The sequence below is a fragment of the Danio rerio genome, chromosome 14, assembly GCF_052040795.2.
Source record: "Danio rerio strain M-AB ecotype USA chromosome 14, GRCz13ab, whole genome shotgun sequence".
Taxonomy (NCBI): domain Eukaryota; kingdom Metazoa; phylum Chordata; class Actinopteri; order Cypriniformes; family Danionidae; genus Danio; species Danio rerio.
The window spans coordinates 6,285,996-6,303,364 of record NC_141034.1 but is presented as its reverse complement, the minus strand read 5'-3'; the positions used below and the strand labels follow the sequence as shown (position 1 = coordinate 6,303,364).

The following is a 17,369-nucleotide window of genomic DNA, read 5'->3' as shown; positions in this document are numbered from 1 at the left end:
ATCGATTTGCCGCTGTTTGTGAAGACATAATGAAGTCCTCAGACGGTGTGTTCTTATAGAGTTAAGCAGGGCAGAGGCCACTAGCAGACTAGCTGTTACTCTCAGATTTATTAGACTCAGCCTGGAGGTCCAACCGTGAACTGTAATAAATGATATCAAAGCGGCCATATTTCTAGATAACTACATTATCAGCTAAAATCTCACCTCAGGATCTCAGGGATAATATATATTATTGATCTGCACACCTTTTTAATCAAACACGTGAAATGGAGTGATCAAGATAGTTTGCTTACACACCTTTAGGCACATTTTAAAATGGCCAGCAAATGAATGGTGGTGCATGTACGGTGAAAAAAAAACATGTCCTTAAATAACCCTTCTATCCTGATGGATAACTCTGGGGTTTTGCCTACAAAATCACACAAATGGAAGTGTGGAATTTGCATATAAAATATAAATAAATTCAAGCGACAAGGTAGCTCAGTGGTTAGCACTGTCGCCTCACAGCAAGGAGGTCGCTGGTTCGAGTACCGGCTGGGTCAGTTGGCATTTCTGTGTAGAGTTTGCATGTTCTCCACTTGTTGGTGTGGGTTTCCCCCACAGTCCGAACACATGCGCTATAAGTGAATTGAATAAACTAAATTGGCCATAGTATATGAGTAAGTGTGTATGAGTGTGTATGGATGTTTCCCAGTACTAGGTTGCAGCTGAAAGAGCATCCGCTATGTAAAACATATATGCTGGATAAGTTGGCGGTTCATTCTGCTGTGGTGACCCCTGATTAATAAAGGGACTAAGCCGTAAAGACAATTAATTCATTATTTAAATTTCTTCGCATGTATTATTTTATGAAGAGCTTTTAACATCAATACATTCCCAAAAATAAAGTTTCCAAAATTGCTTTTTTATTTCTTAAGAAATGAAGAACTGTTGGTTCTACTTCCTAGTGACCCCATTGGCACCATCTGCCAATGCATTGATGAAATTAACAGTTGGATGTGCCAAAACTTTCTTTAGTTTAACAAAGAGAAAACTGAAGTTATTGCATTTGGGAACAGAGATGAGGTTCTTAAGGTGAATGCGTACCTTGGCTCTAGAAAATCAAACAACAAAAAATAAGGCAAGACTTATTCTATTATTCTGGAGTCAGATATAAGTTTCAGTGGTCATGTCAAAGCAGTAACTATCAGCATACTATCATCTCAAAAACATTGCAAGAATTAGATGCTTTGTTCCCAATGAGAAACTTGTTCATGCGTTTATCAGCAGCAGGGTGGATTACTGTATGGCCTTCTCACTGGTCTTCCCAAAAAGTCAGTCAGACAGTTGCAGCTCATCCAGAACACTGCTGCCAGGATTCTGACCAGGACCAGAAAATCAGAGCACATCACACCTGTCCTCAGATCTTTACACTGGCTACCAATTACATTTAGAATAGATTTTTAAGTATTACAACTTGCTTATAAATCACTAAATGGGCTTCATTTGGTAGCTACATTACAATCTAGGATTAAAACACATCTATTTAATGTGTTTATCTATTTTATTTGCTTTTACTGAATGAGCACTGTGTTATGTCCCACAGGTCGCACTATTATGTTTTTCTTTTCATTTTTCATTCTTTTATAAACTGTTTTTAACACATTTTAATCTGTTTTAATTACTGTTATTTATTTTTTTATTTTCTTATACTTGTCTCTTTCAGTGTTGGGCAGTCGCTACAAGTAGAGGCTACTAGCTTAACTACATTTCTCAGTAGCGTGGCGGTAGCGTCGCTACTTTATAAATCTTTATAAACAAACAATAAAGATTGTTTGTTTTAGCTGTTATATACTATAATGTGTTTCTGTTTAGCACAGCATATTATTTAAAGTAATTAACTGAACTATTATGCCTCATATGTTTCATTGACAGTTTTATTGATTGGATATGATTGACTTGGATTTAAGTTGCTTCGATTTCAAAATGAAAATTGTAAAAATAGCTTAGATGTAGCCAAGCTACTTTTGCCATGTAGCTTTTAGCTTAGCTTGCTACATTTGCTTGGGGTAGCTTTTAGTGTGGTTAAGCTATTTTATTGCATTAAATTTGAATTGACAATATTGAAACCATCCCCATCATCAGCAGGCCAAATCAAAGGTTACCATGGGCCAACTTTGGCCTGCAGGCCCAAGTTTGGGCATCTCTAATTAAATCTCTAAAATGCCACTTACCTCCCAAAGATGTCTATGAAAGCCTGTAGACTTATTTCAATGTGAGGTATATGTCAGGACCATTTTGCAAGGAAAATCAAATGGATGTGATGTTTTCGCGCCCTTCCCACAGCCTCTTCCATTGAAGCGTCCTGTTTTCATATGAACGTTTGCTTATGGAATGTCAGAAATAATTGCCAAGTGAGCTATGGTAACTAAAATTATAATTTCACAAAGCCTAGTCTGTATTCTCAAATATAGCCTTTATCAAAGTATATAAAATCTCATTTTAATTTAGCCTACCTTATCTGTCACAATCAATGGTGAATTGCTGAGCATGTGCAAACACATCCATGTCTTCATGATCAGACCTTTACTGCCGTTTTCTTGCTGCCATTTTGTTGTTTGTTTATTTAGCTTTATGGTATGGTAAAAAAAAAAAAAGTATAGCATATATTCTTCTAAATGTTGTTCAATGTTGACCCCGTCACCTTCACATACGAGCAGGCGCAACCATTTGAATCTTTTTGGCTCGACACTTCCGGTTTCATTTTAGACATTAATAACAGCTCGTAATGCTGCTTGATGTTGCAAACTTATATTTTCTTATTATACTATTTTACTTGGTCTGTAGTCATGCAAACACTTGTTTGTACAGCGAGTAGTTTTATCGTTTTTGACGTTAATTAAAACTAGTCATTTCTCCCATAGGCGACTGAATCGTAAGTCCTAAAACAATTGCAAAAATGAGCGCACTTCCGCATTGAAGAATAAGATCGTTCTGGATGTTCGTAATGAGTATATGCTAGCACTGCAAAGGTAGGCTTTTCCCAACTTTCTTTCAAGTAAAATGAAAAACAACCTCAACGTGTGTATGATTATAGTTCGCTTTACTGCCAAGTTTGCTAGTGTTTACCCCAGGAGGTCTATGTATTTGGATAGGCTAGTTTCCCTAAAAATTACCTTCTTGTCGTTATAATCAATTTCCCTCCACTTGTTCCAAACATAATTCTTCAGTTTAAACGAAAATAAGATATTTTGAAGAATGTTAAAATTGCCTTCTTCCTACCACAGATGTCAATCTCTTTAAGGAGGCGTTTTTATTATTGCCCTGTTGAAAAATCCAGCTTAAACCAGCCTAGGCTGGTTGGCTGGTTTTAGCTGGTCGACCAGGCTGGTTTTAGAGGGGTTTTGGCCACTTCCAGGCTGGTTTCCAGCCATTTCCAGCCTGGTCTTAGCTGGTCAGGCTGGGAGATGACCAGCTAAAACCAGCTTGACCAGCCTAGCCAAGCTGGGAGTCCAGCCAAAACCAGCTATATCCAGCTTAAACCAGGCTGGTCAAGCTGGTTTTAGCTGGATTTGGCTGGTAATTTTCCAGTCTGACCAGCTAAGACCAGGCTGGAAATGGCTGGAAACCAGCCTGGAAATGGCCAAAACCCCTCTAAAACCAGGCTGGTCAACCAGCTAAAACCAGCCAACCAGCCTAAGCTGGTTTAAGCTGGATTTTTCAGCAGGGTGATTACTAATTAAATTAATTTCGGTCTGTAGTTCAGTGTTTCAGACTGTGAAAAACAAAACTATAACTATCTACAGTGATATGGAGGGCCGGTGTCCTGTAGATTTTAGCTCCAACCCTAATCAAACACACCTGAACAAGCTAATCAAGGTCTTACTAGGTATACTTGAAACACAGGCAGGTGTGTTGAGGCAAGTTGAAGCTAAACCCTGCAGAGACACCGGCCCTCCAGGACCGACATTGGTGACCCCTAAAAATGGGCTGAATCAACACAATTCTTAAGGTTTTTTTGAACAACTTAATTTTTATGCTCAATCCAGTAATATTACTAAAAACATTAACTCAACTTAGACGATTGGTGTTGGGACAACATGAAGAAATTATGTTAACTTTTTTATACTCAATGTTGATCTAAAGATTTAAATGAATGCGTTGTAGCAACATCGTGCAATAACAATGCATTCCATTACATAACATATACCCGTGTTTAAAATTAGGGAGGTGGGGTATGGGGAACATATAACATTCTTCCACATGACTGAAAATAAAGTGAACATGAACCTAAAGCACATTCATTTACTTTAAAATTCATTAAAATGTCGAAAAACTGCTTGTGCTTGCATGTTGGTTGCAAAGTCTCCCTCTAGCTCTCTCTCTCTCTCTCTCTCTCTCTCTCTCTCTCTCTCTCTCTCTCTCTCTCTCTCTCTCTCTCTCGTGATGCATGGGGGCTTTTTGCGCGCGCTCATTATGATTAATAACGCGCACGCTGTGGATGCTCCATTGTCGCGAAAGAAAATGGAAAATGCAATTACCCGTTCGAGATGGCTGGGAAAACAGGACTCGGCGAAGACTGACTGTAGCTGGCACGAAACTAAACACAGTAGGACCCTCAGACGACAGCAAGATTATTGAAGTCCAGTCTAGACTTTGCAAATGACTATTACTTACAGTTTTGTAGATTAACGCGTACAATACAGTGTCCCTGTTGATTGTATTGCATCATGTTGCATTAATTACTGGTCACGTAATAAAAATAGAAATGAGCGCTACAAGCAACCCCTTCAGGAATTGCCCAGCTATAACCATGTGAGAGATTTTAATTTCTGGTTGAACTATTTACTTACCCTCAAGTAGCCCTGTACTGAACAGAAGATATTTTGAAATAAGCTCAAATCCTGTAATTTCCATTATTGCAAAACGAAGTTAATGATTACTTGAAGCTTTCTTCAAAATATCCTCTTTTCTGTTCAACAAGAAACCCATAAAGGTTTGAAACAAGCTTGATTAAATGATGGCGTCGTTTTCAGTTTTGTGAACTATCCCTTTAAGCTTAAACACAGGCTATCACAACACGTTAATAAAATGATTTTTTACACATTAAAAGCTCCTAAATGACACTTGGTAACATAAGTGGTTCCTAGCCTTGTACTGAACAGAAAAGAAAATGATTTGAAGAAAGCTGAAATCCTGTAACCCTTCCATTATAGGAAAACCCATTCTATGCAAGTCAATGGTTACAGGTTTGCAGCTTACTTCAAAATATCATCTTTTATGCTCTACAGAATCAAGAAACTGTTTCATGTTTGGAACAAGTAGGGTGATTAAATGATGACAGTGTTTTCAGTTTTCTGAACTATCCCTTTAAGCTTAAAAATGCTGATAAACACAGGCTATCAAAACATGGTCATGAAATGAAGTGACTTAGAATATTTGTGTCGTATTTTTTACACATTTAAAACTTCTAAACGACACTCAGTTTCATTCAAACCAGAAGACCAGAAACTTTAAAATGTTATTAAGTGCATTTATTTACATATGTGCTGGCCAAAAGTAATTTATCGACTAACTACCTATTTTCTTAATCTGTATTTTATAAAAAAAAAAACTTACAAAAACTTAAAATATTATTTTAGTTTTTATTTCTTTATTGATATTATTTCCAAAAAATTTACACATTTTTTAAATTATTGTTTTAGATGAAATCCTACACCACTTTATTTTCGGCTCACTGAAAAAAAACTTTCTATAATGCATATACTTGAAATGTAAACAAAGACTAATGTTTTCTTTTTACTAAAAAATACTATTTAGATTTGTATTCCTCCAACTCCATGTTATGGGTAATTTAATGTTTTCACCATTATTTATATCATTTAAAAAAAAAAAAAACTTTACTAACTTAAAACAAATTGTTTCAAAGGAAACTCAAAAAAGAATAACATGAATAAATAAATAAATAAATATAAAATATAAAAATAAATAAATAAATAAATGTAAAGGATGACATAAATAAATGAATAAATAAATAAACATTAAATATAAAATAATTGAATAAATAAATAAATATAAAATAAAAAAATATTAAATGAAGAAAATAAATAATTACAAATATAAAAATAAATAGATTAAAAATCAACAAAAAATATAAAAATAAATTATATAACATAATGAAAAATAAACAAGATAAAATAGATAATTACATAAAAAGATTAAATAAATAAATAAAATAAATAAATAAAAATAATTAAATCAATAATATCTGGTTGACATAAAGTCTTCATACACAGGAGTAGAAACAACAAATCATGCATCAGCTTGACAAATTCTAAAGAAATCGTTTTAACAAAGACAAAGTGCAAGCATTATATTATTCTTAGCCCTGTTTTACCCCGAGATGTATGTCCTGTCCTCCCAATATTTCATGCAAATGCCTTGTAATTAAAGTCATTCAGCGCTGTCATATGATGGGCTATAAGGCCAGTTTGATAGACACCTTATTGAGTTAATGCTGCGAGGACTCTTTCCAAAAGCCCTAAATTGCAAGGCCATCAATCTCAGCTAGTGTTTTTCCTCACTCAAAGGGAGTCATCAATTAGGAGGCTGGTGCTGCCTGTGTTTTGGCCCAGACGCTGGTTCCCCCCCATCTAATACAACAGGCCTGTCTGTGCTGAGACTGTGCAGAGATGAGGAGAGAGAAAGAGAGAGAGAGAGAGAGAGAGAGAGAGAGAGAGAGAGAGAGAGAGAGAGAGAGAGCATGTAGAGGGGCTTTATGATAGACAGCACTAAGCCTGAGGGTACATCATTATTACCAAAACCTCTTTCTTTCTTTATCTTCCTTCTTCTTCTACTGTCTAGTTATCTGTCTCTTTTTCTCTCTCTCTCAGAAATAAATGAAAATAATAAATAAAATTATTAATTTAAATAAAAATAGAATAATCTATAATACTTTTACTTTACCTGTAGCTTAGTCCCTTTATTAATCAGGGGTCGCCACAGCAGAATGAACCGCCAACTTATAGCATATGTTTTACGCAGTGGATGCCTTTTCAGCTGCAACCCATCACTGAGAAAATTATTATTATTATTATTATTATTATTATTTATACAACTACTACTACTACTACTACTACTTATAATAATAATAATAATAATATAGTAATAATAATAATAACAACAACAATAATAATAATAATAATAATAGTAATAAAATATTTAATGTTGATTTAAATTAATTAATTGATTTTTTATTGCATTTTAAGCTAGTAAACTCAATTTTATTGGTGTAAGATATACAAAATAAATAAGATATTATTTAATAAAAGCAAATGAGCAATTATATTTATACTTTGTTATTATATATTTCATACAATGTTGGGTTATTTCAGGTGTGTTGTGTAAAAAGTCAATGTGTTGTCAACAACTGAATATAAACATTGCTTATGTTTTATTCAATAACAACAAAAATCTTAGAGACAACATTTTTAATTGGGATTTAGAAGGAATGCCTTTAATAGTGTAAAGAACAAAACAAAATTTGTTAATTATTAGTAAATAATTGTTTTAATCAAAGAAAACTGAATCACACCCATTTTCAAGCGGTCTTTTAATTTTGTGTTGAATGTTGAGCCTGACATATTTAATCAATAAAACAATGGCTCAATTTTTGTACTTCATATGTAGCTATAAATACTGCTATTTTTACTTTGAGATGCTTAGTATTTCATTTGTATTCATGCCACGTGTTAAATGTTAAATCTTTTGAGATTTGAAGAGTAATTGCCTGTGTCACGCTCACGATGCTCAAGTCTTGAGTCATGCAATAAAACAAAAGAGTGAACAAACTGTTATTGTTACACAGATTTGAACATTTCCCGTCTGTTTTTATTAGGTTGGCTCCTGCTCCTCCTCCCCCGGTTCCTCCCCCGCAGGTGGCCGGCAGAAGGTCCCTCTTTGGCCGAGCCCGCGGGCATCAGCACTGCGTCCGCGCCGGTGGCGGCTGGTGGAGCAAATTAAATTACTGCTCGCGGTTTGTAAACAACACAAAGCCAATGATACGCTTAATTACGTTTTTGACACTTCAACGAGACGCGTGTAGAAACGCGATCGGAGCGAAAGACACAAAAGACGGATAACAACAAAACAATAATTGCTGAAGCAGATGCGTTTAAATTAAACATTGTTGTTTTATTGTTATCTATCTATCTATCTATCTATCTATCTATCTATCTATCTATCTATCTATCTATCTATCTATCTATCTATCTATCTATCTATCTATCTATCTATCTATCTATCTATCTATCTATCTATTTATCTATCTATCTATCTATCTATCTATCTATCTATCTATCTATCTATCTATCTATCTATCTATCTATCTATCTATAGTGCTTATATAGATTATCAAGTGCGTTAACTGACTGATGCCTGTATCAATTATTAAATTATAGTTTGATGTGCAGCGCATATATGAACACTGATGACAAATTTAATTAAAATTAACCAAATATTCTGTCAGTCAATTGTTAAATGAAAATTGTTTCCTGACCTTTTAATGCTTTGAAACCACAAAAAAGGGATAAACAATTTCATAAATAGGCTAATTGTATTTTAATGTTTTATTTTTTGTGCCACAACTTGTACAAGAGCAACACAGAAATGCCCTGAACTGGTTTAAAAATACAAATAATGACAAAGGGGCAAAAATATTCACGTTTAACATTTTTAAAACAAGTTATTACATTAAACATCTTGCGTATTTTATTTATTTTCTGCTCAAATACATTTGTATTACGTGCATAAAGTCGTTGTAATATGCAATCAATGTTAAGTAAAAAATAAATACAATTTCTGAAATATAACCAAAGATAAAACAAAAAGGTAACACAACTGAGTATTATTTATTTATTTTTATTCGTTCATTCATTAAATTGGCTACAATAATAACGACAATAATAGGCCAAATAATAATAATAATAATAATAATAATAATAATAATAATAATAATAAAAGGATATATAAACCACTGCTCTAATTATATACATTAAAAATTAAATACATAATCAAGAAACACCATCATTATTCGTCCTTATACATTCGTTTTGTCCCCCAAAGCCCATGCGCGCGCAAAATTTATATCGACAAAGTGAATAAAACAATTCATTATTCCAACACTTTATCTGTTCAGGTCACACAAGACCTTGCGATGTTATCCCGTCTCCCCAGCCCTCACACCTCTCATTTAGCCCACATTACCAGATGACGCATCGGAGATCCCGGTGCGCTTTTTTTTCCTTTCGGCGGTCCGTCCACTTGAAGCGTCTGATCGGGCAAGGAGGCGCCAGGTTCTCCCGGGGGAGAGAGAAAGTCAAGGACTGCAGCTCGAGATGCAGAATAACGTAATTCAATCTGCTCTGAATTCAACCTAATTACAGCAGAAAGCACAACAGTCATGGGAGGGAATGGTGCAATGGATGCGAAGCTCCTTTTTTGACAGGCTCATCGGCGCGCGCATACACACACACACACACACACACACACACAAACGCATTTGAGGGGCACAAGGCCAAGATGCACACGAGGAAATGCTGAAGGTAAAAGGATGTACTGACACTAAGAGGCGCAGGGATCACCAGAGCTGTTCCGCCATTTGTCTGCTGAAAGACACCACATAAAGTCTCTGATATTTCAAGACTGCAATATAATGAGATTAAAATAAAATTTAAATACATAAATATAGCCATTATAATACTAAATAAAAAACATACCTATTTAAAAGCAAATAAATTACAATACGGCAATGAAAATGATAATAATAGGCTAATATTAATAACAACGATTTCCATTACATCTATAATTAGCCTGTTGGCATATTATTATTATTATTATTATTATTATTATTATTATTATTGATGTTGCACTCATGGTAACACTTATGACTACTACTACTACAATAATAATAATAACATCGATTTCCATTATATCTAAATAACCTGTTGGCATAATGTTATTGTTATTGTTGTTGTTATTGTTATTATTATTATTATTATTATTATTATTATTATTATTATTATTTTGGGTTTTGCTGTTGCACTCATGATAATAATAATGACTAAAATAATAATAGTAATAATAATAACAACAATGCATTATTATTATTGCTGTTGCACTTAAGAACAACAATGTATTACTGTTGCTGCACTTCATAATAATAATAATAATTAATTTTTTGCATTATTAGTACTATAAGTTACTATAATAATTAATAATATTATTATTAATAATAATAATAATAATAATAATAATGATAGTATGAATAATAAGTAAACACGTAGGCTATAATAAAGTAGCCTATTATTGTTGTTGTAGCGTTACATGTAGCCAATTTCTATAGGCAATATCTTGGGTTGTTTTGCATGCAATATCAATTTAGAAAATTACAAAAGTAACAGTAGCTGTTAAATATCGTGCACTTCGTCTCACATTTAAATTGAAAAACAGATGCGTCGCACAGTCAATCCTCATAATCTATAGATGGATGCAGCTGTGATGGGTGGGATTTTCCTTTCAAACCCACGTGCCGGGTTCATATTGAACACGGCCGGCAGGTGTTCTGGCTGTGCAATTTTAATGGCTGTTTGGTGTTTTGGTTTCGTCTGCTTATTTCTGTTTAAAATGAAAATAAAATAAAAACAATCACTCAGTGTCAATTAGATTAACAGCACATGCAAATACCTAACCTACAAAAAAATAGAGGCTTGGAGTAGCCACTTCGCTACTGACTCATCTCATTCTTTATGTAGCGTTGTAATCGCCATTTGTCATGAGCTGTGCTGCTTGGTATCGCCTTCCAATCCCTGTGGCACCATATTGAGCAAACACTATCGCAGTTGTTTGCAAATCTCCGAAAGCGCTCTGAAACAGGTTACACCCGGGAGGGCGGCGGGTCACCGAATCTGTTGAAAAGCGCACTGTGACAAATTCTTTTTGTCTTCGCTTTGTCTTTATACTTTATTATCCACACCGCCTGGAGATTCCGATTTATCAATGACCCCCATATACACTCAACGGCCCCTGCCAAGACATTGCCACAGGGCAACCAGCTATAAGGGCTTTTATATTAGGCTTTCACTGGGAGACCGTGGTAGAGAGGCCGTTTTATAAGCCTTTGAGCATAAACCAAATTTTGCCAAAAATAAAAATAATATAGTAAATAGTAAAAAATAATAGTTTTGGTGTTGTAACTAAATGCATTCGAAGGTTTACAAATAATTCAGTGCACATTCAGAACCTTTAAACACTCCATTAAGGGACATTCATTTTCTTCATTTTCATTTTCTTCACTGAAAGGTTGTTTAAGGCTTCACAAATATATAATAATTATAAAAAGTTTGATTAGTACACTGTAAAAACATTATGATCAATTAGTCCTGACAGCATATATGTTTTTATGTCATTGTAACTTATTAAACTATAACTTAATTAACTTGATAAGTTAAGTTACGCAAGCTGCTTTTAGTCTGTTTAACATAATACTAGTTCAGTGTACTCAAGGTTAATTTGATTCAGCTTGAAAATTACGAAAACCAGGATTTTTTTTTACAGTGTAGGAATATTTAACGGGTAAGTAAGCATAGCAACAGCAGCCAGATCGCTTTCTGCTATCAGACAAATACAAGTTGCCTGCTATTGTTTACACTACACCGTCTAAAATCTGACTGGAATTCTACTAAAATAATGACTGTATTTGTTTTCAAATGATCTCTGCAAGCATTTCAGACGTTCTCGTTTGAAAATATTTCTGCCTTGAGTCTACATTGCAACGTCTGTACAGGACATTAATTGGATGGAATTTGGAATAAACACTCCATAGCACCTAATGAAATGAAACAAGAGTTGGGTAGGCGCGGTTTGTCAGGTTCAATCTTTTGAGTGCTTCTTAGTGTTACAAATAATTACAACTTAAACCAATTAGTAACCATCAGATAATATTTTGCCTCCGTGCTTAAAACGTAATTGTATTCAACGTTCACTGCTGACGAAAACAACCGGAGCGTTGTGGAATTGAATTCAGCTCAATAATAGCAAGAGAGAAACGCAATTAAAATATTTTGAGCAGAGTTCATTTAGTTGGATAATAACTGTGGTTAAAAGAAAGCAATCTGAGGGAAAATAACTGCTGGAGGAATGTGAATGTGCACGAAATTAGATCTTAAGGAATCACAGAAATTAAGGCGGGAAATAATAGTTAATTCTGCCGGTAAATTGTGATCGAGTTCATTTATTTATTTATTTATTCATTCATTACTGGTTCATGGTGAATGTTGTCTCATGATGACCTCAGATGGGCCTTTAAAACAGTAATGTTCTAAAGCTCTATAGGGTGCCCAAACTTTTTCTTCTGAAGGACCAAACATGATTGAGTTGGCCGAAACATAGCTGCCATGTGTGGTTTCCTTATTTTTTTAATAGTAGGCTATTCAAAAATGACCACATTCCTTTATAACAACCAATACAGTATACTTTTTTACATTTTATAATAAACTTATTACAGTAAAAACAAAAACATTCTTATTTATGACACAATTGCTCTGCTTTTGCAGACATTGGCTTAATTCCCTGTCTTTTGCATAGTCCTCTATCAATCGAGTGACAGTATTTACATTTTAAAAAATCAGATTAATTCATTCATTCTCCTTCGGCTTAGTCTGTATTTCAGAGGTCACCACAGCGGAATGACCCGCCAACTATTTGAGCATATGTTTTACGCAGCGGATGCCCGCAAGTCAGTACTGGGAAAAATCAGATTAATTTACAACATTTAACTGAACCATTTAATTCGTTTTCTCTTTCTCTGCAATGAAACAAACGAACAACGTTATTAAATTAGAAATGGCGATCTCTGTGTTGAAAGCATTTGCCCCAGCCCTCTCCATCATTCTCACTCTCTTCTCAGATGGAATGATGGGCCAAATCAAAGGTTACATTACATTGGGCCCTACTTTGGGCATCTCTGTTCTATACGTTAATGATCCCGACTAAACACCATCATCTTCATCATCATCACCATTTTGCCAAAGCAATGAAATATAATCATCATTTATGTAAAGCAATAGCTTCGGTTTGAATATGCACAATCTGCATGCATGCATGCCCAAATGATGACGTTTTCACATATGACAACAAACGCCCATTTTCAAAGCCTGGCTGTGACTGAGATGGGTTTTGATGTTGTTGTTTCACGACACGACCTGGTGCAGTTAAAAGCCACGACTCCGGGTTGCTTGATTCGATATCATTGAGAACCAACAACATGTTTTCCTGCTATTGAGACACACAAGAGCGCTTATTATTGATACAGCTTTGTATTCAGAAAATTGATTTTTATGCTTCCCTCTAGCCACTTTGTGCTGCGGAGAAATATTTTTATTCGAGCGAAAGCTGAAATAAGTACGTAATAAAACGATGATATATTAAATTCGTTTTCCTTGCTTTCAGGTTTTATTATGCGCCATTTTTCATTTTTATTGAATTGAAAGAGGAGAATCTTCCACTGTAGCTTCAGGCGAAAAAAAGGTTAAATTATTTGCGCCAATCACACCGGCTTCTGCATCACTAAAGGCAACTGATGCTTCTCTGGCTTGGCCCTTTATTTTACGCAGCCAAAGGCAAGTGCACTTCAATGAAATTCAGTTTCATTTGATTAAGCAAACGCATTGCCATGTGTAAAGCTGCATGTTTCTGTACCCTTGACGAAACCTTAAGAGCCCTTTTCTTAATTGATCCGAACATTTAGGTTTTTAATCAATGGGGAAATTAATAGTAATATGCATTAGTTTGGCATGTTGTCTTTCAAATCATTAAACATCAAATGTGTTTATTATTATTATTATTATTATTATTATTATTATTATTATTATTTACTATACATGGGCTTAGTAGGCCTGCCCGATTCATCAGGGGTCGCCACAGCGGAATAAACCGCCAATTACTCTGGCATATGTTTTTTTATGCGGCGTATGACTTTCCAGGCGCAATTATTATTATTATTATTATTATTATTATTATTATTATTATTATTATTATTGTCATTGTTACTATAATTATTATTAATAATAATATATTAGCCTATTGTTCACTCACTATAATCCCTAACTCATCAGGGGCCGCCACAGCGGAATAAATCGCCAATTATTCTGGCATATGTTTTTTTTAATGCGGCGTATGACCTTATTATTATTATTATTATTATTATTATTATTATTATTAGGTCAGAAAAATGTCTTACCTTAAAAAGGTTAGCAAACAAGATAATTAAGCCATTACGTTAAATCCATTATTTTTCTATTCAGGTTGGTTTCATTTGAGACTGTATACCATAAACTATACAAATATCCATGTATTAAGAAAAATACGCCATATTAATGAAGCACAACAAGTTTTAAGCAACAATAGAAACAATTAAATGTGTTAAAAAATTGACCTTGACCCACAGCCTGTTGTACGTTTTATTGTCACATGACATCAAAATGGCTTCCTGCAAGCTGGGTAACCACACAGATTTTAATTTGCCAAACAATTTCCCCAAAAACATTGATAACTCCAAAAAATGCCTCATTGCTATTTTTTAGAGAAACTGAGAAAAATATTGTTAAACTATAATTGCATCAAAAAATTTTATCATAACTCTACTGCTATTTTTATTCCCTCCATGAACATGAAACGGTTTATTTTAAAGCGTGAACTGTGAAACAGCCCTAGTAAAAAAACAGAACGGGCTCTTTAAGAGCGGGGTGCGGGCGAGAGGCATTGTCTACAGAAGCGCGCAAGAGCCAATGGAGAGGCGCGTGACAGAGTTTGGGCAGAAGGGGTTTGTCTCACCTGCTCGAGATCACTTCAAGAGGAGCGTGAACAGGACATTTTCAGCTCACGACAATTAATATGCACGTATCGGACAGTTAACACTTCACTTTAGATAACAGCGATGAGCTCAAGTCTGGGCCGTGCGCCTTTCTGAGGTACTCCAGAAACGCGTCAGTTTTCTTTGCTACAACTTGGCAACTCATCACTCCGGGGTTTAACCGCGGAGCACGGTCGAGCTGCTTTTTAGGCATCATCATGGAACTGAGCAACAGACAGACGCAGTGCAAGAAAGTGTTGGATAACGCCGATTTGATCGCGAGGGAGTGATTTCTGTTCGTATTTTTTGTATGTGTGTGTGGTGTGGCATTGATATTAATTGCATGGGCTCTAAACACTCCAAGGAAGAATATTTTTTGTTTTTTTGTTTTCTAAATAAACACCTTTGGGAATAAATCTAAGTTTTAGGAATTAAACAACCTTCCAAGCTGTGCGTAACATATAGAACCGCGGAGATGGAGCACACGGGGATCGAAGAGGTGAACCAGACCCACCAGCAGCACGAAACCATCAGCTTTGGAATAGATCAGATCCTCAATGGCTCGGACCAGTCGAGTAGTTGCATGCTGCCCAGCCGAACCGGCGACCCGGACTACGCGCTCACGCCGAACGTCTACAACGGCTACAACAGCATGTATCCGGCCTGTTCGATGGCGGCAGGACTAGCAGGTTCCTACAACGTAAACATGAACATGAATGTGAGCATGAATATGAACGTTAATGTGAACTCGGGGAACGCTGGAGGTGTCATCCGCGTCCCGGCCCACAGACCCATGCCACCCGCACCTCACCAACCGACGGCTGGCCATCCACCGAGCATCGCGGCGGGAATTCCCACTATGCCCACAGTACCCAGTATGGGCAGCCCCCACAGTTTCACGTTCCCCTGGATGGAGAGCAGCAGAAGGTTTGCGAAGGATAGACTGACAGGTAACACTTGATGATATTTAAAGCCATTAATTTTGGGAGAAATAGTGTAATTATGACCAATGATAACGAGGACTGACAATCCGTTTGCTTTTCAGTCAATGTCTAGCTATAACTAATATCAATACAGTCTGAAAATGCAGGGTTGTTGTAGCCTAACGTTGGGTCAAAATGGACAAACCCAGCTGTTAGATTAAAAAGACTTTTTTATTTAAAATTAATTAAAAACATTGACCCGACGTTGTGTTATGACAACCCAGCATTTTTAGAGTGTACCTCACTGAATGGATTAATTTTACGTAGAGAGAACATGCTGAATTAACGTAAATTGATGTAAATTAAGCCCATAAATGTATATTGAATGGAAAATTAAGACCATAAATTTCTATAAAAATGCAGACGTTTAAAAAAACAGCAGCAGAGAAACAACACATAAATATGAATAATAATAACAACACATAAACTGCTACGCTATTTTTACATTACCGTTGCGTGCAGTAATACTGCTACTTTTAAAACAATTAAAGGATTGCTTGAATAAAGAATAGGATATATTAATATTGTAAGCAATAAATGCATAAATTAAATAAAAATAACTAGTATATGCCTCTTAACATCTTCAAAACGTAAAACATTAAAATGCTTTAAGATTTCTTTTTACCATTTACATATAATATATTCACATTTAATCTAATTTAATTTAGATATAATATAATCACATTTAATTTAAGATTGCATATAAAAGAATACGTGCGTAAATATCTTGGATTAACAGTATACTCAAGATTATTTTTTTGTCTAGAGCAACATTTACTTTATTCTAAAATGAACTGATGTTCAGTGTTTTTATTATATTCAGGTCGATGATTTTCATAGCTAGTTGTTGTTCTTTTTTTCTTTAGCTAAAATACATGAAGTTTTACACAACGTATTGCGCTTCGATTAATTACAGAAATCCCTTAAACACGCCATTAGCTTATAACCAGCAGAACATCTAAATAAAATTGACAAGTAACACAAAGATAATCTTCTAAAATGTTTATGGCGATTCATTTTTTTTTATATTGAGACAGCCCGCGTGATGTTGCATTGAACTCCGGCGCACAGCAGAACCAAACATCCCCTCGGCCTGTAGACTCAGCTTGTATTGCTCATAAAAACACAATGGCTTTAAAATCACAATTTCTTGTGGAATCCTTTTTATGACACCATGTCACGTCTATATTCTTGAGCTATTGTCTCTCTGGGCCTTTAGGACAAATGAATCATGATGCAGTGGTTGCAGGGAGCTAAATGTTGCCAGTGTGTCAGAGCCAGTAGTGATGCGTAATGGCATGTTGACAAATCGTTTTAATCTACGCAAACGTAATACCAATAGAGATCCAACAGAGGACGATTTTGGATACATTTCCAGGTGAGACTAAAAAAACAAAAACAAAATAAAACAAACAAAAAAAAAAAACCTTTGTGCACGATTATCCTATAATTTTGATAAGCCCATTATTACATTATACAATTTATACACATCATTTAGC

At 35.1% G+C, this 17,369-nt stretch overlaps 1 protein-coding gene across 3 annotated transcripts in view; it reads left to right on the top strand.

Annotated features, from left to right (window-relative positions):
- Positions 1 to 2,727: 2,727 nt before the first annotated feature.
- Positions 2,728 to 17,369, top strand: part of tlx2 (T cell leukemia homeobox 2) — a 33,936-nt gene continuing 19,294 nt past the window's right edge. Inside the window, exons 1-2 of one of the 3 annotated variants that reach the window (XM_087280063.1) lie at positions 2,728 to 3,011; positions 7,877 to 8,014. In XM_087280063.1, coding sequence (XP_087136189.1) covers positions 2,995 to 3,011; positions 7,877 to 8,014 — 155 coding nt within the window. In that variant the 5' untranslated portion in view covers positions 2,728 to 2,994. 3 annotated transcript variants of the gene reach the window in all.